General features: G+C 35.1%; 1 protein-coding gene across 1 annotated transcript in view; it reads right to left on the reverse strand.

Moving 5' to 3' along the window:
• The window catches only part of DCC (DCC netrin 1 receptor), a 781,864-nt gene that overhangs the window by 232,667 nt on the left and 526,475 nt on the right, over positions 1 to 22,722 (reverse strand). The window contains exon 13 of the mRNA XM_061169229.1: positions 4,984 to 5,125. Coding sequence (XP_061025212.1) covers positions 4,984 to 5,125 — 142 coding nt within the window. The remainder of the gene's footprint in view (positions 1 to 4,983; positions 5,126 to 22,722) is intronic.

Genomic DNA, 22,722 nt, shown 5'->3' on the forward strand with positions numbered 1-22,722 from the left:
AAACAAGGGCTTTGGATGAGATGAATTGTGTGTTTCATGTTCTGTTTGTCAGGGACGTATAGTTCGGTCTCAATGTGTGCCTGTGTGTGTGTGTGTGTGTGTGTGTGTGTGTGCCTAGCTGCTTCTAAGTACAACTTTATTCTAAAAGAAGTATGGTATAGGTAGCAATGCTTTTCTTAGCTGTAAAAAAATTCTATTGTTAAAAGCAGATTGTCTTCTGCCTGTTTCTATCCCCAATAATAAGTGTCTTCAAACTCTGTAATTCTTCAGTTCTTTTCTAGTTTCTTAAAACTTATGGTCAACAGATGATATATTATTCAAACAATATAATTTCCCTTTATTCCCCTAATGCTAACCTTGTTATAAAATTGCTGTGCCATTATTTCAATTTTTCAGTCCATAAAACACCAATGCACATTTACCACTATATTTATTTTTATATTGGTCATGAAGCATGAGAAAACTCTTAAATTCAGTTCCAAACAACCTTCTCTGAAGAGCACTCAAAAATTAAAAACAGCACTTTAAAATTTAGTTGACTTGGGTTCCCACAATAAAATTGATAGCAGTGATTTAAAATCCTTGTTATAACTCTGAATTACTTTGTTATTGCAGATGTCTCATCATCCTAGTAAAAAAACACACACAACAAACAACAACTGCCAAACAAATAGAAGACTGTAAAAAACAATATTTGAGTCTCTACACCTGAATATTTATACCATCCAAAGGAAGCATTCTGGCATTTTCAATTTTCTAACAGCCAAATCAACATATCCATGTACTTTACAGGTATTGAAAACATGGGGGCAAATCCTGTACATTTTAAAGTGCTGAAGATTCATTTAGAAAATCAATTACTTCCACTTACTACAAAGTGGGTAAGTTACTAAATATGCCCTGGGGACAAGTCAAAACCACAGCCAATCAACCAGTGTGTAGTACTTCCTGATTCCTCGATGCTTTGTAGCGTGAAAGACATTCCCACTACGTCTAGGAATGCAATGTGCATTACTAAAGCCAGGACACAGAACTGGGGAGAGGAAGGCAGAGGCTTTGCAAAACTTGTTTTTAATGTTTTAAGAGGATGAGGCTATCCTCTGGGTCTTTGTAATTCTTTATTTCAAATTAAAAATGAAGGCTGTGTGACTTTTTTGCAATACATATCAAGTACAGTTACAAACATAACTGCTCTGATTATGTTTGCATTCTCAAATTCATTTTATAACAATTGAAATGAAGAAGGAACATTCTGAATAAAGGTTTCAAGTTTGGAGTCCAGAGTCCTACAAATCTATAAAGATGGGAAGGGGCATTTGTGCATCATTTCAATAACAAGCTAATTAATTCATCCTATTTCTTTGCTTTTGACTGGAATGATATTAAACCAGAGTGAAGATGGGTTATCCTATGCTGATTAGTAGTGTTAATTGCCCCATATATTTTAGAGGAATAAAGATATAGGGCTGAATTGTTTATTTTTGGATAACTAAAGTTTCATTGGAGGGTATAATTCAAAATGATTGTCCTTGAGAGGAAAAGTAATGAAAGGTGTCTAGTGAGTAGAATACTGTATACTTGGAACATCCAAATATAGCCTTTCCTGGAAATATGGTCTTAACAGATATAATTAGCTTAGGACCTTGAGATGGAATCATCCTGGATTACTATAGAGTCTATACCCAACGAATGGTGTCTTTATAAGAAGAAGAGAGATGTAGAGACACACAGAGGAAGTGATGCAGAGATGGAGGCAGAGATCTGAGAGATGCATCTATAAGCTGAGGAATGTCAAGGACTGCCAGCAACCATCAGAGGTTAGAAGACAAACATGGGACATTTTCTCTCAGAGTCTCCAGAAGAAACCAATCCTGCAGACACCTTAATTTCAGATTTCTGGTTTCTCCTGAACTGAAAAAAAAAAAAAAAAAATCTGTTCTTTTAAGCCACCACATTTGTGGTAATTTGTTATGACCCCCCTAGGACTAATATAGCATCTTTGATAGTAAAAAGGCTAAAACTTGTTGCTCTGTATAGTTATCTTTTTAAACAATTTTGCTTTTCGTCAAAAGAAAATCCTAAAATTTGTATATTTAGAGAGTCAAAATTTTGGCTTGATTATATTAAGCTGAATGTGTTAAATTCCATTTGGCAAAAAACCCATAAATACTAAACAATTCATATCAGTAAGGTAATTCTTCATTTATTTTCTTGACCAGTCCCTTCTTAGCTGTTCAATGGGCATACAGTTAAAGTCAGTGGTAGGAAATCTTCAATTTTGGTAATCAAAAGTTACAATATAACATCAGAGTCTTGACATTTTATTTGTTTTTCACTGTACATATGCAGTTAAAATGCATATTTTATTGTTACAAAAGTAAGCAATAATCACTATTAATATTTTGATATTTAGAACATATTATTCTAAATATTTTCTTGCGAATTTTTTGGTTTATAAATATGGACTCATGCTTAATACTGATTTAAAACTGAGTTATTCACTTAACATGCTTTAAATATTTAACATGTAATTTAATATGTTTACATTACAGTATTCTCAATAGATATACAGTATCCCTTGATATGATTATGTCTGAATTTTCTAGTTAACTGCCTATAGTTAGATACTTAGGGTCTTTTTTTTTCTTGTTATTTGCTATTAAAGTAATGGTGCAATGAACATGTTTTTAGTTTAAAACTTTGCAAAAAAATATGTCTGCCGAATTGGAACAAACTCCTAGAAGTTGGAAACTTGAATAATAAATTTATGAATACACACACATACACACACATACACCTGTATATAACACAAATCTCCACATTGCTTTCCAGAAAGATTCTAGAAACTTTCTGTCCCACAAGTAGTATATGAGTTTCTTTTGTACACTTTCCAAAACAGTGTATCATCATTCATTTTTATCTTTATTACTTTCATCAAAGGAAAATGCTAACTCACTTTTGTTTTAATTTGCATTTCTCTGCTAATGAGATTGAACATTTTATTATGCTTGTTGGCTAATTATAGCTCTGTAAATTGAATATCCAGTCCTTAGTTTTTCTATTGGAATGCTCATATTTTAATTAATTATTTTATAAAAAAGAAGTTTATTTTATATTTTTCATTTGAGAAGGAAAAGCAATGATTAAAAAAAGTTTCAGGGCTTCAAATGCCAGTATCTATTAAAATACAAGGTTTGCATTAAATTATTCTTAGAGCCTCTTCTTCTATTCAAATATTAACTCTTAGGAATTATACTAAAATTTTTAAAGCAAGATTTTTCAATTTTGGTGATTTATTTTAAAGTAAACTATGTACATGTTGTACCAAATATTCCAGTGAGCAAATATGCCTCACTTCAATTATTTTTACCTTCTTCCCATCATTTTATCCAGGAAAAAGACAGGATCTTGGCTTTCCTTAAGCTTTTTAAATGGAATGGTAGAGTGCCATAACTTCCACTTAGATTCAACAATATCTTCCTAGGAGATTCTGTCCAGATATAAAACAAGTAATGTGATTTTTGGTAATCTATTTTGGAAGCACTCTCACAATCACATTAACATTTTATAGGCATAAGAGGCAAAACTTAAAGGGAAAAACCAGGTTTCTATCAAGTCTCATATTGTAGGCTGAGCAAGTAGCTTAAATTGTGTGTGTGTTTTATGATTTCAGATGGAAATTTACTGAGTACCTCATACAGAGAAAGGAATAAATAAGGAGTTACTTTCCTTTATTCTCATCTGCGATGATAGTTTACTTTATCCATTTTCTGTAAGTTATGATTTTTAATTTGCATGTTGTCATGCACCCAGTTTATGTGCCATGACACATACGCTCAACTTGACCCACCAATTTTTGCCATGAACCACTGCTATATGCTTTGCTTTCCAAACCCTTAGTTCATTCTCTCTTTGGTACTATACAGCCCCAAGTGCTGCTGCTACCCTAGACCAAGCCATCACCACATAAAGTGCTGAGGACAAGGAGAGAATTCCATGTTCGTGCATTTACCAGAAGTGCTGGCTTCCCAGGGGGCCGGCAGGAGGTACAAAACAGTTAACAACCTGTTGGTGGGCTTACTTTGACCAACGATAGACAAGAGAGAAACTGCTCATGCTTCCTATCCAGCCATCCTCTGTGGACCACAGTAGTTCAATTAGCTTCTCTAGTGATACCCTACCAAGGCCAAGCAAGCTCTGGGTTTGTTCTAAACTTGGGGCCAGCTCAATAATATGTTATCATTATTTGATTTATTTTCCTCCCTGTCTCATTTTCCTTGTTCCCTCACTCTTGCTTTCTTGGGCTTGCACCCCAAATGCATTAACTTGAAAGCCTGACTCAGGCTCTGTTTTCCAGGAACTGGACTGACATGTATTAATGGTTCCAATAGTTAAAGGAAACATATGATTATTAATCTTATAAAATAAAATAAAAAATTATCTAAGTACTACATGGAAACTGGGTCCAGCTTTCAGAGAGAATTTTGACCCACTATGAGTTCCACCAACATTGTTACGTAAGTGAATTTACTTTTTTAATTTATGGAAAGTAGAATAATTGTTCTCTTTATTCCCCAAACTATCCCTCACTCCATTTTCCAACTTCATTCTCACTCCTGGAGTTTGAGGGAACGGGGCTCAAAATGACTTAAACCTGGAACCATTTGATTACACGATTTTTAAAAGTTATTAAACAGTTAAAAATTATTTGACAACAGAAGTTGTTGAACCAGTAATACTAAGAAACTAATATGGATAAAAATTCAATGATACATTTATTAAGATGACGATCCAGAAGCAAAATACGTAGTGAAAGCATTACAGGGAATATCAAGTTAAAAATATAAAGGTTATTCTCGTTCAGACCAGTACATGCCATTTACCAGGGAAAAAATGGTAAGTTGTTTACCAGCAAAAAATATTTTATTGCTGAGGCATTTAATTCATCAAAACCTTCCAAGACCACACCATGTGAACACTGACCTGTGAACAGGTACCAGAGGTTGTTTGGCTCCAGTGTTTCCATCTCACCCCTGCGGGTCGTCTTTCTGTGTCGAATTTTATAGCCGGTAATAAATCCATTTTGTGTTCCTGGTGGAGGAGGCAGCCAGCTTACTTTGATACTCTGTAAAATAATAGATGTAAATTAAAAGATTGGAGAAAGGAAGGACAACAGGATAGGGTCAAAGAATTGACACAAACATAAGTGCAAATAAGGCAGAGATGCAAGAAGTGTTAGGGATTACCCCTTAGAACCAAATTAAATCCATTCTTACAACTATATGTCTGATTTGACAAATTTACACAATTCATTTGGTTGATTACATGCATTATCATCTCTCCTTCGTAATTGCCACTAAAATGACAGTAAAATATTCTAAATGGTATAAACCCATAAGGAATAGATAATAGGACTCTAGTGGATGAGAGAGGTTAACAAATTTTTTGAAGGTGCAAATGAGGAAAAGTGTGACTGAGCCAAAGGAGAGAGATGAAACCTAAATACCTCCTTAAGAGATATTAATGAAAACAAGGTGATTGGCATGACAAAATTCAGGGAAGACTAGAAATTGTTACTTCCTAAATACCTTACAAAGCAGGACAGTTATGTTTCTGAGACAGAAGATGGATTGAAAGTACTACCACATTCTGCAAAACCAGTCTGCTAACACTCCCTGATCTTAGAGTAGCTGGAAGCTTCATTCTCCAGGGATATTGAAACAGAAGCCACAGATTCAGGGACACCAGGCACAGGAGAGAATAGAGATGAGGGCAAGGGTTGTTAAGTCAATGACATAAGACACTCAAGTCTTCTTCCTTCATCTGATACCCAGAGCAATGGCAACCAGGTGTACACTTCCCAGCCAGAATATCAGATAATTGTTCTCTAGACAAAATTTAAAAGAATAAGAGAAAAGAACAGATAGGTTCCTGATCAATCCCCCAACAGTGAGGAGCCCACTTTATAACCTCCACCCATGCACTAGAGTTTGCACTTCATAATCACCTTTTTAGTACTGCATTTTTATGTAAACTGGTAATTTAAGACTATCAGACATAGAAAACAAAGCCTTTGGCATAACATACAGAGAGAAAAACACATAAGAGCATAATGGCACTTGAAGGAAACAGCATTAGTGTAAGGAAAAAGGATCCAAAGAACTGTCATTAATACCCTAATAATCAAAGAGAAGATACTACATCCATAAATAGGATAAAATACAAGAAAAATAAAAGATTTTTAAAAAGCTTATGACATTTATAATTTGGTTGCACAAATTAAATATTCAATAGATAGATTAGAAGATAAATTAATAGACATCTTCTAAAATTCATTGGGGAAAAAAGATAATCAAAGGAAATTGGAGAAAAAAGATAAGAAATCAGAGGTTTAGTCCATAATTTCTGACACCCAAATAGTAAGATGAGAGAATGAAGGAACAGGAAAAATAAAAGGCAGTAAATTAGAAAAAACAAAACAAACCAAAACAAAAAACAAAAAAAATCCTCCTCCCCAATAAAAACTTTGCAGAACTGGAGGACTTGAGAGCCCATTCTGAAAGGGATTATGTAATATCTAACATAATAAATGAAAAGAACCACATTAAAGCATATTATGTGAAACACTAGAGCCTCATGGGGGAGGGAAGATCCAAAAGATTCCAGAATGAAGGAAAAAAAAAAAAAGAAGAAGAAAAAGGGTACATAAAACATAATCAGGAATAAGAATAGCATCAGATTTCTCAAAAACATTTAATGTTTGAAAACATTTAAACATAGAATTCCATGTCAAGCCAAATAAATTATGATGTATGAGGAAACTATAACACAAGCATAAGAACATACACTTGCATAAGTATAAGTATAGGGATATTTCAGATATGTCAAAGATATCCATCTGTGTACCCTTTATCAGGAGGTTAATGACGGTATGCTCCAGGAAAATGAGAGTGCAAACTAAGAAAGAAAAAGATTTGAAATCCAACAGAGATCCAAATCAGAAAGAGAAATATGGAATTCTTGGAAGATAGTGAGGAAAATAGCAATATGATATAAGATTGGATTTGATAAGACACCAGACTCAAAAAAGTACATACTGCATAATTCCACTGATATGAGAAATTCAAGAATAGATAAAACTAATCTACAGTAATACAAATCAGAAAAGTAGTTGCCTATGGCAACTTCACTGGAGGATTGACTGGATATGGGTACAAAGAGACTTTTTGGGGTAATAAAACTACATCTTAGTTCATGTCTGTTACATGGGTGGATACAATTGTCAAAACAAATTGTTACTGGCTGAATTTTGCCCCCTGTCCTCCAAAACCCCAAATTCATATATTAATATCCTAATCCCCAGTACTTCAGAATGTGATTGAGGGCTTTAAAATAGGCAATGAAGGTTAGATGAGGTCATTAGTGTGGGCGCTAATCCAATATGACTGGTATCATCATAAGAAAAGGAGATTAGAACAGACACACACTGAGGAAGACCATGTGAAGACACTGGAGGAACACAGCCATCTATAAGTCAAGGAGAGAGAACTCAGAAGAAACAACTCTGCCAACAACTTGATCTTGGACTTCTAGCCTTCAGAACTGTGAGAGAATAAATACCTGTGATTTAAGCCACCCAGTGTGTGGAATTTGTTATGACAGCCCTAACAAGCTAATACACTCGTGGAACTGAACACTTAAGATTTCTACATTTCACTTCAATTATTGGGTTGGCCAAATTTTAAGTAAAAATAAGACATTTTTTCATTTTCACCAAAAACTTTATTGAACAATGTATTCATTAACTGAACGAACTTTTGGACCAACCCAATAATTACACCTTGACCAAAGAAAAAGAATGAATAGAAGGAAAATGAGGAAGAGGAGAAGGAAGGGAAAAGGAAGAAGATTGGGGGAGGGAAATGGGATGAATGTGTGCCAGAGTGCTGCATCCTGACATAACAATAGGTCAGTAAATGATTTGTAAAACTGGTGAATTAGAGTTAGGGAATTAAGGGACACTGAAAGCACATTACTGAGAAACATAAAGGTACATTCCAGAAAAGAAATAACAACTAAAAGTGATGGATATGGGAGTCCAAAGGGAATGAGAACAGGTTTGGAGAGGGACAGGTTTTTGTTATAAGCCTAATTGGTACTATTTAACTTAAAAAATATATACATGAATAATAATACTTTGATGAAATTTTACATTCATTTTTTAAAAATAAACACACAGAGTTGTTCTTTTGAGAACAATTGCGAAATAAATAACTGTCAGAAAGAGGCTGAACACAATGTCAAGGAATGGACTTCTTCTGAGCTCTTAGCCCACAGCCCAAGGCCATTTTGACATTGTTTCAATTATGTGGGTGTAGCAGAGGCAGAGCAGTGTTCTCCAGGGAGACGGGGTTTTGAGACCCTTCTTCCAGATCTACTACAAATTAGCTAGCTCTCTACAAATGATTAAATTTCTGTAAAGGGATTTAAGAAATCATCTAAAGGCACAGTTATTTGCTCAGCATTAAAAAAAATTTCAAAGAACATGCCAACTCTAGTCAATTCTTATCATTTGCAGTAGTTATTTTCTGTAAAGGCACTGCAAACACTGAACTTGAGAATACTGTAATATTGTTCCTAGGGAAAATACAGGTTTAGGCTCTTGTGAGACTTTGGTCACAACATTTTTGTCAACTCATCAATACATCACCTTGTTTTATACATGTTCCTGTTTAAAGGCACCTTACTTAATATCATCATTGATTCATTAACATTGAATTCATGGCCAACCGTACTATAATGCATGTCTGAATGGACTTTATTTAATATATGTATTTCTCCTTAAGGTACATCACAGTTTTTTTGCACTTAGGAACACGAGACAACACTTGAGCTCTACACTTGGGGACCATTTTAAACAGCAGAACCGCCAACAGAAAGCAAAAAAAAAAAAAAGGGAGGGGGCAAAAGATGTGGTATTTTATTTGGGCATTTATTTGCCCACAAAAGGGACACTTGGTTACAATATGAGAACTGAAACAAGAAAACAGAGCATCTCCTTGTTCAACCTCAGCTGGGAACATGTGCTCCTGGAGACTCAAAGTTTTCACTGTTCCACATGTGCACAAGTCTGCAAATGACTGTAAAGATACGTGGGTATTGATTTTGGGATACAAATAAATTTTAGCAGGTAGGTGAATTTGCACATATAGATTCTACAAATAATAAGGATCAAATATAATTATATAATAAACAGTTTAATAATTTTAGAGGAACTTAGCTAAATAAAATTAATCTGATTATTTAAGTTGTTAGAATATACTTGAAAGAGTATGGCACTACTGAGATCATTTACTTCACCCCCATTGCCCTTTAAATGTGAGGAGCTAAGTACCACTCTTATTAATACTTGTTAATGCTTTTTTTTGCATTTACTCTAGACCTGGAAATGGTCTAGGCACCGCACATATCTATGTGAGCTATGATTTTATCCTCACAGTGACCCAGTGAGTTAAGTCTGTCTTTATGCCCTTTGTACAATCATGTCAATGGGGACATAGAATGGTTAAGTAACTTGAAACCATGTGGCAGTAAGTGATAGAGGCAGGACACGAACTGAGATAATTCCAGTTTGAAGCTGGCATTCTTTACTATTTAATGTTGCCTCTCATGGGAGTTCCAAAGGCTGAGAGTCTAATTCATTCAGTTATTATTCATTCAAAATATGTTAACTATATCTCTGCTGTGTTGCAAGCACTGTCTTTGGGACTACGGAAACACTCAAATGAATCATGATAGTACATTCATTCTGGCTGAGGAAACAGAGACATAAACTCATAATGAAAACAAACTGCTAAATGCTAGAATAGATAATCCCAGAAAATACAATGGAAATATAATAGAGGGAGAGATTAATTCTGTGTCATGTGGTCAAAAAAGACTGGACAAGGAACCCATCCTTCAAGTGTGAATAGGACTTCAAGGAGAGGATAGATAAGATATTTAAGACAGAGTAAATATCAAGAGCAAGTTCAAGGTGTCATGACAGTGTAGAGCCTCTTTAAGTAAAGGTCAAGTAATTGCTACAGTGGCTACAGTAAATGGGACACGTAGGACAACGTAATGCAAAGGCAGATGGAAAAAAAATCAGTATTTTTAGGCCATGCTAAGGAAACATATGGTTAGATCAATGTGCTCATTTAAGAGAGACAAACTAATGAATAAAATAACAATACATTGTACTCAGCACCCAAAGAATGCCCAGCCTTAAACATGCACGCACCCACACGCACACACACATACATACACCTCATCTCCCCCCTCCACACATGCACATACATGCACATGCGTGGATGTGTTCTTTGCTCTTAAGTGTTTAAACACTAGTAAAGAGAACCAGATTGAATGACTACCTTATATTTATACTCCACTACACATTTTATTTTTAGTTTTCAATGCTTCAAGATAGTCATGGCCGATATTTTCACCATTTTACAATTTTATAAAGGAGGTAATTGAGGCACAGAGTTAAATGAATAGGCAGAAATCACCTTGTATCATCACACAGCGATTATCAGACTACTGAGTCTAATGTCCTTTTTATTATTTCATACTAAAATAAATAATCATAGAGCAACTACTTGGAACTTCTGTTCACCTAAATTCTCCTATCAAAATATTCTTAAAACTGAATTTAAGTAATTAGTTTCTAATACATCCAATAGGCCTTCCCATTAGTAGCCCTTGGCAAATCAAGAAGGGTCATTTTCTAAGGACTAGAAGCTTGTTTTTTTAAAGACAAATTTAAATTTAAACAGAAAATTTAAAGAAAAATGAAGGTCTTAGACCAAGAGGCAAAACCTTATGAGTTAATGCTTTGCTATAACTTTGCTGAGTAACCTCTCATGTCTTATAAATGACCTCAATCTCAATGCACATATTGAAAATGGGAGAATAATTGTGCTTAGTATGTCTACCAAATGATTGTAAATCACTTGATAAGCCTGGAGATTTTAATTATATTAATGATTACATGAACAATACTTAGTTTTTGACAGATAATAATTTTTCTTTATCATATTTGAGGACTTCCAGTGATTGCATAAATTATTCCCGCATGACCAATACCTTAATATCAATGCCTGGCAGCAATTAATGAATAGAATCAGGTATATGCTCTGCATGCCTGGAGGTAAACCCCTCAATGGTTATTATTCATCTTTGGAAGTAATTTCATCATTTTTATTCATCTTCATATGTGGGTAGCAGCTAAATTTATTAGCATCTTTTATGCTTTCTCATTGATTTCAAGCAATCAGAAGCAGATTGCAAAGATCAAATAGATTCTGTGCAGGTTCTTCTGCAGATGATATGGCGGGATGTCCCAAATTATATTGTACTTTGAAATTAAATGAAAGTGTTCAGTAACTTTTTCTTATTCAGTGGTATAATGTATCTTATTTTCTCTATGAGACTTGTACTGTCAGTGCTCAGTGGCTCAGATTTTATTGCCCATCCCCTCACCAAGCCACCTAAAGCGGTCACAACCTAGTCTTCATGGGCAAGCCTGGTAATGATTTTTATTAAAAGTACTTAACACGTGTCCTTGACTTTTGAAAAATCAATTCTAGTAGCTGTGACATGACTTTTGACCCTTTTATTACTTGAGAGCGAGAAAGTAATCCTTTTCCAGGGTTGCAGTGTTTTATCTTGAATCAAGGATTAATTTCATTTTTTTTTCAGATTTGGCAAAAAAGAAGAACTGCAAGACTTAACTTCTCCAAATCCCTCCATCCCCTCTTTGGTTACCACAAAAATGAATTTGTTTAAAAATAAGCATGGTGGAGAGCAGTTAGGTTTATTGAGAAAGGATCTCGTTGGCCATTATTTCCTAACTGTCTGAGATAACCCTATCCAATTTGGTGATGTGGTATTATCTTTCTCATGGGCTACATTAATCCACTCCTTAATTCTTCCTTCACTCTCGATGTGCATAAATAGTAACTAAGAAAACAGAAAAAAAACATTAATAAGCTCACTACCCCACCCTCATTTTTTTTTTTCAGAAGCCACGTTTCATAAACTTCTGTTTTCAGTTCCACATATCACACTGCACACTTATATCTTGCCTTATTCTCTCTAGGGTGAATTGCAGGGGAAGACCAGCCCCTCTTAAAACATTCAGTTACGGTAGTAGAGAGTCTTTTTTTTTTTTTTTTTTTCCCCAATTGAATATTTATTGAGGATCTGCTTAGTGGGTCAACAACAAAAAGACACATTGTAAACCAAAGTTAATACAAGATTTCAGTCATCAAATGCCTATTTCATGAAGAACACTGTACAAGGGTGGGTATACAATGATGGATAAGACAAATTGACAGTTCTTGAGGATCTCAGTCTGATGAAGATTGGACAAGGAGTCTGGCCTCAAGGTGGGCCTGGCTAAGGGCAGAGATGGATCAAGAGCTCTATTTCTTGGAATGGGTGTGATACACCAAGGATGATAAAAAGGCTACAAAGCAAGAATTTCTGCTGAGACTTTGAAAGGTCTAAGTGACAAGTTTGGAATAAGGCCTTAATCACCAGGATACAGTCTAGATTTGAGCTGATAATGAATATCTTTTAGAGTTTTGAGAAGAGGGTTCATATTGATTGAGGACATATATTTTGACACCATACAATCACTAAGCAGCTGATAATGCATTATAATTTTTGAGAGTAAAGTACCATTACTCTTGTTTTACATAAGAGATTAAGAAGCCTGCCTAAGGTCTTATAACTAAAGTGTGACAAAGCCAGGATTTGAACTCCATTCTATATTAAGTCCAAACCCAGAGCTTTTGAGCATTATATTGGACTGCCTTCAGCAAAGCTGTGGTCTCAGAATCTCCTGGCAGTCCACCATCTACCTTTTTAATAGATTTAATGCCCTGGGAGAGCCTTTTTTTTTTTCCCCCAGCGGTTTTATCCAGATAGCATTCCCCTGGAAGGGAATTGGAGGGCACCATTTGAAAGAAGATCCTTGCAGCAAATAAGAACACCTTGGTTGAGACACAGCAGAAATCTAAGGATCTTGACACTTAACTGAAAGTCAGTTTTAGACTCTGCCCCTTATTTCTCTTCTGTATATATGGGAACTTGTTGAATCTCATGTGAACTTCCTTGAAGAATGAAATATGCTTTCAGTACTCATGAAGCTCTACAGATTTTATTAAAAAGAGCCCATCAGCACTTCTGAAAAACCTGTTTTCATTGTGTCCCCCACGCATCCCCTTATTTACATTCCCTCTGCCACTGCCCTAATTCAGAACATAATTTACCATTGCCCAGAATACAGCCATAGCTCAGTAATTGATCCTCATGCCTCCAGTGTCACACTGCTCACACCCATGTCAGTCATCTTCCTTATCAGTGAAGGAGCCACTAAAGCTCTCTGAGCCCAAGTTTTCTCATATGCATTATGAACTAATAACAGGGCCAACCTCAAAGGCTCGTGGTACAGATTAAGAAAGTCAGTGTGAACACGCTTAGAAGTTCCATCAGAGTGCTGGTGCACAATAATCATGCAGTAAATTGTAAATATCAATACTTTAAGGGAGGAAAGAGGAAAAGAAAAAGAGACAGCAAGAGAGCAAGAGATTAGGAGATAAAGAAGCAGAGAATAAAGAAAGGCAAAAGGAAACAAGGGTAGGAAGGAGAATCAAGAAATACCATGTACAGTAACAATGCTTAGAATGTAGACTACTTATTTGTGTGCTGACTCAACAATTTTTCTTCTGGAAATCAAAAGGGGCACTGAGAGGGATAAATTACCTAGCAACACTTTTTAAACTCCTTTTCTTCCATGAATATTTATTGAGAAATTTACTCTGTGAAATATTAGTCAAATTTCTTGTTGTAGCCAATAGAACATTTAGGTGTGGGTGGTAGAGACCTTGGAAAAGGGTGGAGACTAAAGGAAGGCAGAAAAGTGAAGAGAAGCAATATCTATTTTTGGAGGTAGACTTGACAGCATTTGGTGATTTATCGACTGTCAAGTGTAAAGGAGGAAAAGTCATCAAGAATGACTCCTAGGTTTCTGGCATAAGCAATTTGGTAGCTGATAATGCATTTACTGTGATAAGGTTGTCTGAAAAATAATCTACTTTCAAAAAGAGTTCACTGGACCTGCTGGTAGCATCAATAATGACAATTCACAGAGGATGTAGAAATAAAGGCTATCCATATTGATCATATTCTAGATAATATTGCAAAAGGCATTTTTCTAATTTTATCCTTTAGAGTAAATCATATCTTAATAATATCAAAATTATATAATAACATTTAATATTTAACATTCGATATGTATCCAAATACTTGGTGAATATTTCAATAGATGCTGAAAATGTCTAATTGAGTTTCAAACTGGAATAGAAATTAATTAATAAAACAGTATTTTAAGCTCTATTATGTACATAATTGTGTGAACAATTTCCACAAAAAGTTTTGTTTTTTGTAAACCTATGTACTTGATGGCTCTAACCAAGTATGGGTTTGATAAAATGTCAATAAGGTATTATAAAGGTGTATAAATTTTTTTTCCTGCAGTTACATACTATTCTTGCAGATCTGACATGTTTTTACTTTACTATCATAAAAACTCCATCTCTTGTGATAAGCAAAGTTAGAAATTTGGGTAGCATACTATAATTGACATTCTTGAGTTCATGTAGGCAACTGTTAACCAAAATGACCTAAAGCCATGGAAGAAAATACTTTATGTGACACATTTCCAGAGTGAAGTCTGCCAGTACCACATAAAGTTTAAGTTTAATATCTGTGCAATAATAAAAGCATGGTTATATACAAATTGAGTAATACTTGATTTTAAATAAAATTTTATGAACATGTCTTAAATTCAGGCAAGAACATTGCTTTGTTTTATTGAAAAAGGAAAGCTAACCTGTTGTGATCTTATGTAATGACTCTGAAATAATACAAGAATTTTTTCATCAATAGGTTTATTTAGTTGTAAAATAGTCTACCCTTTATCTCTGCCCTGGTGGCTCCTAATCCTCACAGCTAGTGCCAATGGGACTGCTATCTTGAAATTAAGCTCTACTTGAACTACTTTGGAAAATTCCTGTCCCTGATTATGTAATATGCTAAGGCACACTGGGACAAATTCCTCAGGTTGCTCAACTTCAAATAAAATACTACAAATTCACTTTGATTTGGGTCCCAGTTTTAGTAACCAGGTTTCTCTGGTAGGGATGTTGCCATGCTTTTTTGTGAATGTTCCTTTGCCTTGTTAATCTGCTTGGTTCATCCAAGACCTCCAAGGCATCCTAGACTGAGTCCTCCAGTGGATAGTGTCTCCTTTGTGAATTTGTCAGAGGTTGGCAGAGTTTCCTGACAATGTTTACTTGCCTCTCGGAATCTAGGCATGTTATCTGTTTTCATACTCTCAACTGCCCAAACCCACTGGCCTTGTGATTCACCATCTGAAGTGCGTCATCAGCCCTTTCTGACACCACCCATCAGGGACAACTGTCATCTACCTTTCTGTTTCTCTTCATACTGTGACCAGTCTTCCTGAAGGAACATCCCTAATCACCTTACTTACTCCTGTTTAGGGACACAACCCTCCTGACACTGGCCCTTAATGCCATACCCATTCATCCCACAGATCTGTCTTCTTCAGGGGTATATAATGGGTACATTCACAAACTATGAGAAAGGTCATCTGGAAAATGCTCCATTTCGTGTAAGTTCGATTTTTATATTTCTTAGCTAAGGTAAACTGGGCTATATTTAAATTGACGCTGGGAAACTGACATGCCACCACTTTACTCCTTTCATCAAATTCTGAGAGCTCAACTTTCAGAAGTCCAAGGAAAAAAGGGGAAGCTTATGACTTACTTAACCTACTTCATTTTAGACGCACAGGGGCCTTGAACCAGTAAATTAAGGTCAAATATGTTTCCAAATCTTCACTGTGAGATCCTCAATCCATCACTGTCTAAGAAGACAAAGGGTAGCCCATGTATACTGACAATGTAGCAGTCTGGTAGGCTAGTATTTTGCACACTTGCAAAGTAACTTTAAAAAAATATTTCTTCAGTTATTTAAATAGGAGGCTTAGAGTTCTATTAGGAGGAGAGTGGACAATAGCTTACGGCGGCCTGGAGAGTGTTTTTGAGAGGTGTGGCTAGTTCAACACTGGTCCCAAACTTGCATGCCCATTCTGTACAATAAACACTGGTCATCTCTTTAAGACTTGACTCCAAATGTTAAATAAAGCTCAAATATCAGGCACAGGGACATGGAACTATACTGGGATCTCCTTAATTCTTACAGCTAGTGCTTAGAAAATCTTATTTGATGTTCTGTCTAGCATGCAGTTTTGAATTGCTGTTTAGAGAAAGAGAGAATAGTGTTCTGCAAATAAAAGATATTCAAGAAATATAACAAGATAGATGACAGGAAGTATCCTGTTCCACCCTCAGCTTTTCACTAATTTGCTAAGGGACATTAGGAGTTGTTACCTAACTGCACCAATTGACATCAGAGGGCCTTCCCTATCTACCACCTAGTTGTTGAGAGGTGATCAATGAGAAAGGGCTTAGAAACTTGAAAACACTTCAAAATTCAAAGTTTTACTCTTATTTAAAATTTTTAAGTTTATAATTATACTTATTACTAGCAATAGTAGTGGTAGAATGTACACCTGTTTTGAATTACACAAAAGGGCATTGAAAACTGAGCAAATTTTCAAAGAACTGAGTCATCAGGTCACTTTGGACAAACATGATTAGGTATTGAAGACATAAAAACAAACAAATGAATGAATGGTTCTCAATGACTCTGAGTTATCTCCAAAAGCACTTCAACTGATCACAGCAACTAGATTACATTTCCCTGGGAAATAACTTTCTTTGCCACTCGAAAACCATTCAGTGGTGAAGAGGTGATTGCTTTATGTTGATTTTATCATATTCTGATGAGTGGCCCACAGAAACAGTGCTTTCTCCATTGATTACCAAACCCTTGTTGGAGTTGATTCTCAGGTATGTAACTATGTATGGTCTCAATTACTGAAAGCAAAATAAAGAAAAATCAATCATTCCTGTAGGTCAAGGCTTTCTTGGCCAACTAAATAAAATCAACCAAATACTCCTAAACCAACCAACAAATCACCCACAAATGTAAAATAGAGTCCAGCCTAAAGAAAAAAGAAGAGAAAAAAAAAGAGGTAGAATTACTGTGTACCTAGCATCTTCTTTTTGTGAACTCCTGAATTTAAAATAGCATTTTTTTCATGTTATAATTTGCTATGTATACCCTAGTAGCCAGGCCTGTTCTCTTTTAGGTCCTAGAAACTGGGAATGTAATTTCTAGGCAGTATGCACATTTCCACAAAATTCCATTACAATAAAGCAATTTGATTGTTCCCTAGAGTTCATGATAAAGCGATCTTACGAGTAATACATTTCAAAATTTGTCAGTATCAATAGTCTTTATTCTCCAGTCTTAAGTCATTCCCTGGAAGTGAGCTGGATGTTTAGGGAGGCTCATTAACTCTTTCATATCACTAAATCCTTTCTCACACTATTCATGTCTACTCAATAAAGCTACTAAAAGCAATAAAATAGCCTTGATGCAGGAACTAGAGTTCTGAAAACCAGAACACAAATACATCAGGGGAGTTATGTGTAAAATTATACCCTTGAAAGGCACAAGAAAACAGACCAATATATAACTTAAGGCAGAAAATACAGTGCTCACTTATTTCCCATTCTTTTTTTGTTTTAGAATATAGAAACCAGGATACTATTTGAGCAGTAAGTTGAATGGGGTAACTTCAGGATAATTGATTTCACCAGATATTTAAGCACCCTGAGGCAAAGAGATAAGAGTTTAAGTACTGATTTGAGCCTTATGAAAATTCTTTCACGTATGAGATAAAATGCATTTATCAAGAATCACCAGTTGGAATTCAGGGTATTGCAATAATGCACTCATGCTAAAATGATCATGATATACTAACTTGGTCTGGAAATAATGAAACTTAGTTTAAGTGTTGTACATTGCTCAATAAAAGAATAAAAACCATAATTTTTACACCATGATTTTTAGAGTAATAAAACCAGAACCTCTAAAATTATTGTCGCAAAAACAATTTCCATCTAATGTATGATGGAAGAAATATGATTGCAAATCAGTCTCACCCTGTATAGAACAAGCCTTTTTTGCTTTTACACATATCAAAGTTTAGACATGTCCAATATTTAGGGATAAACAGTTGAGTCTATATTAAATAAGGAAATAAAACCTTAGTATGAAACATTTTTTTTAAATGCAGATGCAGCTATTTAACAGAGGCATATCTTCAAGCACACTGTCAAATTAGGCCCTAAGTAATTAATCTCTGAAACCAGCAGGCTTTCAATCTCAGAGCAGCCATCTCAAAGACATGACTTACCATGTAATTACATGGGACATTACAATGTACTTATGAGGTCATTTGTTACAATGTACAGTAATTACAGAGTACTTACATAGCTATTTATGTCTCATAAAATGAAGTGAGACTAAATATTTTAATTGTGTTGGAGAAATAAGGGAAAATATTTGAGTTCCACATGTCAGGTGAGATTATAGGTCAGATTCACGTAACTCATATTAACAGCTGGTTGTCTCCAGAATCACAGGTGTTCTGTGGTGCTTTCTTATTGGAAATAAAGGTTTGAGAAATATTCCTTCCAAGGATGAAGTAAGTGTAACTGTTCTCAATTGCAGTCTTCAGGTAATACCAGAAGACAGGTCAATAATATAATTTGCTATTTACAGTTTACACCCAAACCATTAATGTCCAGGTGTCAATAGAGTTGCCAGACTAAAAACAATGAGATACACAATGTTTTCATAAATGACACACCACACCACTAGATAGAATAATAGCAGTCCTTATGTTTTTCACTTCTGCTACTTTCGATAAATAATAGCATTTGCTTGGATTTTCAGATCCCTTCTTCTCAAATACACAGCCTAAACCATTCTCACTTTTTAAAAAAGAGAACTCTTTGAGTTAAGATTTCCAAGTTGTGTTTTTTCCAAGTTTCTTTTCCTTATCTCATTCTGTACTTGAAAATTCTTAGGTAGCCTAATGGGTGAATTATGGCAGCAGAAAGAAGAGGTTTCTGTGCTTGTTACATCTGAAACATCACTGAGATATGAATAATGAGGAGAGCTGATTTAAAAAATTAAAATTAAAAATCTTTTTGGGGGCTTCCCTGGTGGCGCAGTGGTTGAGAGTCTGCCTGCCAATGCAGGGGACGCGGGTTCGAGCCCTGGTCTGGGAGGATCCCACATGCCGCGGAGCAACTAAGCCCGTGAGCCACAGCTACTGAGCCTGCACGTCTGGAGCCTGTGCTCCACAACAAGAGAGGCCTCAACAGTGAGAGGCCCGCGCACCGCGATGAAGAGTGGCCCCCGTTCGCCGCAACTGGAGAAAGCCCTCGCACAGAAACGAAGACCCAACACAGCCAAAAATAAATAAATTAATTAATTTAAAAAAAAATTCTATGGAAAAAAAATCTTTTTGGATTGTTAATGATCTATTTTCTTTGGATTAATGCCTAAAGTAAATCTTACTATTATTTACATACATTACTATATCAATTTATTCATTAAACATCCTGATTGCCTGCTGTGTTCCAGGCCTGGTGCACAAGGGCATATTCGCCTAAAACATTTTCCTTGAAGAGCATGGTCCTTTCCAGAGATAGATTCTATGATGATGTTGATAGATTGGCCTTACTAAATCTACTAAGCTAAACAGACATACCATACTATAGTCTCTTTTTCAGAAAATAAATTCTGGCTTTATATTCAGAGTTTATGCCTTAAAATTAGAATGGTCATTATTTGATGGATCATGAAATCATCTTACCCAGACTTCGCTTACTCTTGCTAAGCTGCCTCCCATTCATGTGATTCAATGATTGGAAACTACGAGATAATGTTTTGTTATGATGGTTCAGACAGAATTCTCCTTTCTATGCTTTAGACTGTTTTGAGAATTTCAACAATCATTTTTCCAAAGGAATAAATGTCAACTCTTTTTTGTCATGCAGATATTCTAACCACCAAATTGCTATAAATATGTGAGCTAATTAATTACTGTAAAGGCTGATCAGCAGGTTGACAGTGATATCGACTGCAGCCTCCTGACAAAACAGGGATTCTATCAGTGTTTAATGACTGCTACATTCCTATATAATGGTCCCCAAATTTGCCAAATTCGGATACTCAGGACCCACAGAACCATCTGCAGAATGTTTCCTGTTAATATGCAAATAAACCAATTAAAATTCATTGACTCATTCAACAGCCAGTCAGGTCAATTCTGATCCACTGTACCAATTTTATTTATACATGCAGAAAGCGCAGGTCCATTTTCCACTAAAGTTCAGAGAAGCTACTCAGAGAGTTGTTGAGAACATAGTCTCAATAACTCATTCCAATTTAAGACCAGTAAGAGGTAGTTTACTTTTGAAAAAAATTATGGGTAACTGTCAATACTTCAATCAGTATTTCAATTAGATATGCAATCGTTGTGTGTAGAATTGATTAACAATTAACAGCACCTGTAGCTGGCTATAATTTTAATTACTCACTACATTATGGCTGATTAGTTAAAATGATGTCTGCATGAGTACTACTGGATTATAAAGAAAATGATAAAACAATTCCAGAATAATTAGTCTATTAGAATTGGGATTAAGGCAAATTCAATAAAATATTTCTAAAAATTTTTTACTTTAAACAATGTTAATGGATTTTCCTTAAGTTATACAACATGGAGAGAAGCTGACCAATGATCATTTCAATGTAATTAATCTGCCATTTTCCTGGAAGATGAGGAAGTAGTTCAGAATAAGCCATTGTCCATCAGAACAATAGGCATGAGAAAGGAGATCCTAGGTAACAATAGAGCCCCATTTCTAATCTGCTTTATAAATAGGCATGTTTTAGAAATGGAAAGGATTTTTGATCTTTTATCACAAATATGACAGTCTGGTAAATAGTCATTTTCATAAGAGATATTAAGTTGCCTTTTTAGGCACAATGTGAACCTGAATAATGGTTTCAAATACAGTTTTGTAAGAGAGAGAAAATTAGTTTTTAACTACAATACCTTAAAACTAGGCCATAGTAGCAAAACATTCTGGTGTGCAAACTAGTATGTGTTTTCATTTAGGTATTCCGAGACGAGTTTGTAGTAAATTAGGTACTAGTATTAGAACCAATAATTCTTCCAAATTAAAAAATATATATTCTGCACAGTTTCATATATTGCAACATATTTTTTTGAGGATTTAGGACCTCACACAATTGATTGAGGCATGAGATAAAGTAACTTTTTTGCAATGATTTTTGGTATAAATGAAATATTGTACAAATGACTGATATTTACTTCTGTTTGAAACTCTTCATAATAAAAATATTCAAACAAATACATATTTAGAATAGTATAAGACACCACTTCACAATCACCAAGATAGCTATGATCAAAAGACAATAACAACACTGTGAGGATGTGGAGGAATTAGAACCTTCATACACTGCTGGGAAGAATGTAAACTGGTGCAGCTGCTTCGAAAAATAGTCTATCAATTCATCAAAAGACTAAAAATAGAATTAAATATGAACCAGCGATTTCTTCCTAGGTATTCTCAAAGAGAACTGAACACATATATTCACACAAAAACTTATATACAAATGTTCATAACACCATTATTCATAATAGTGAAAAACAGTGGAAAAAACTCAAATGCCCACCATCTGATGAATGGATAAATAAAATGTGGCATGTGCATACAATGGAATATTATTTCACCATGAAAAGAAATGAAGTACTGATACATGCTATAGCACGGATGAGTATTGAAAATATTATGCTAATTGAAAGAAGTCACTCTCGAAAGATGACACAGTGTATAGTTCCATTTATGCAAAATATGCAGAACAGGGAAATTGTAGAGACAGAAAGCAGACTAGAGATTCTTTTTGGCTGATGCAGGGACAGTGTAAGAGGAAAATGAGGGGTAACTGCTAAAGTATACAGATTTCTTTTAGGGGAGATAAAATAATAAAATTAATTGTGGTGATGGCTTCAACTTTATTTTATTTTATTTTTTTAATTTTTTAATTTTATTTTATTAATTTTTTTAAAAAGCACGTTCTTATTAGTCATCAATTTTATACACAACAGTGTATACATGTCAATTCCAATCGCCCAATTCATCACACCACCATCCCCACCCCACTGTGGCTTTCCCCCTTGGTGTCCATATGTTTGTTCTCTACATCTCTGTCTCAACTTCTGCCCTGCAAACCGGTTCATCCGTACCATTTTTTTAGGTTCCACATACATGCATTAATATGCGATATTTGTTTTTCTCTTTCTGACTTACTTCACTCTGTATGACAGTCTCTAGTTCCATCCACGTCTCAACAAATGACCCAATTTAGTTCCTTTTTATGGCTGAGTAATATTCCATTGTATATATGTACCACATCTTCTTTATCCATTCATCTGTCGATGGGCATTTAGGTTGCTTCCATGACCTGGCTATTGTAAACAGTGCTGCAATGAACATTGGGGTGCATGTGTCTTTCTGAATTATGGTTTTCTCTGGGTATATGCCCAGAAGTGGGATTGCTGGATCAAATGGT

The sequence above is a fragment of the Eubalaena glacialis genome, chromosome 15 (genome assembly GCF_028564815.1).
Source record: "Eubalaena glacialis isolate mEubGla1 chromosome 15, mEubGla1.1.hap2.+ XY, whole genome shotgun sequence".
Classification (NCBI taxonomy): domain Eukaryota; kingdom Metazoa; phylum Chordata; class Mammalia; order Artiodactyla; family Balaenidae; genus Eubalaena; species Eubalaena glacialis.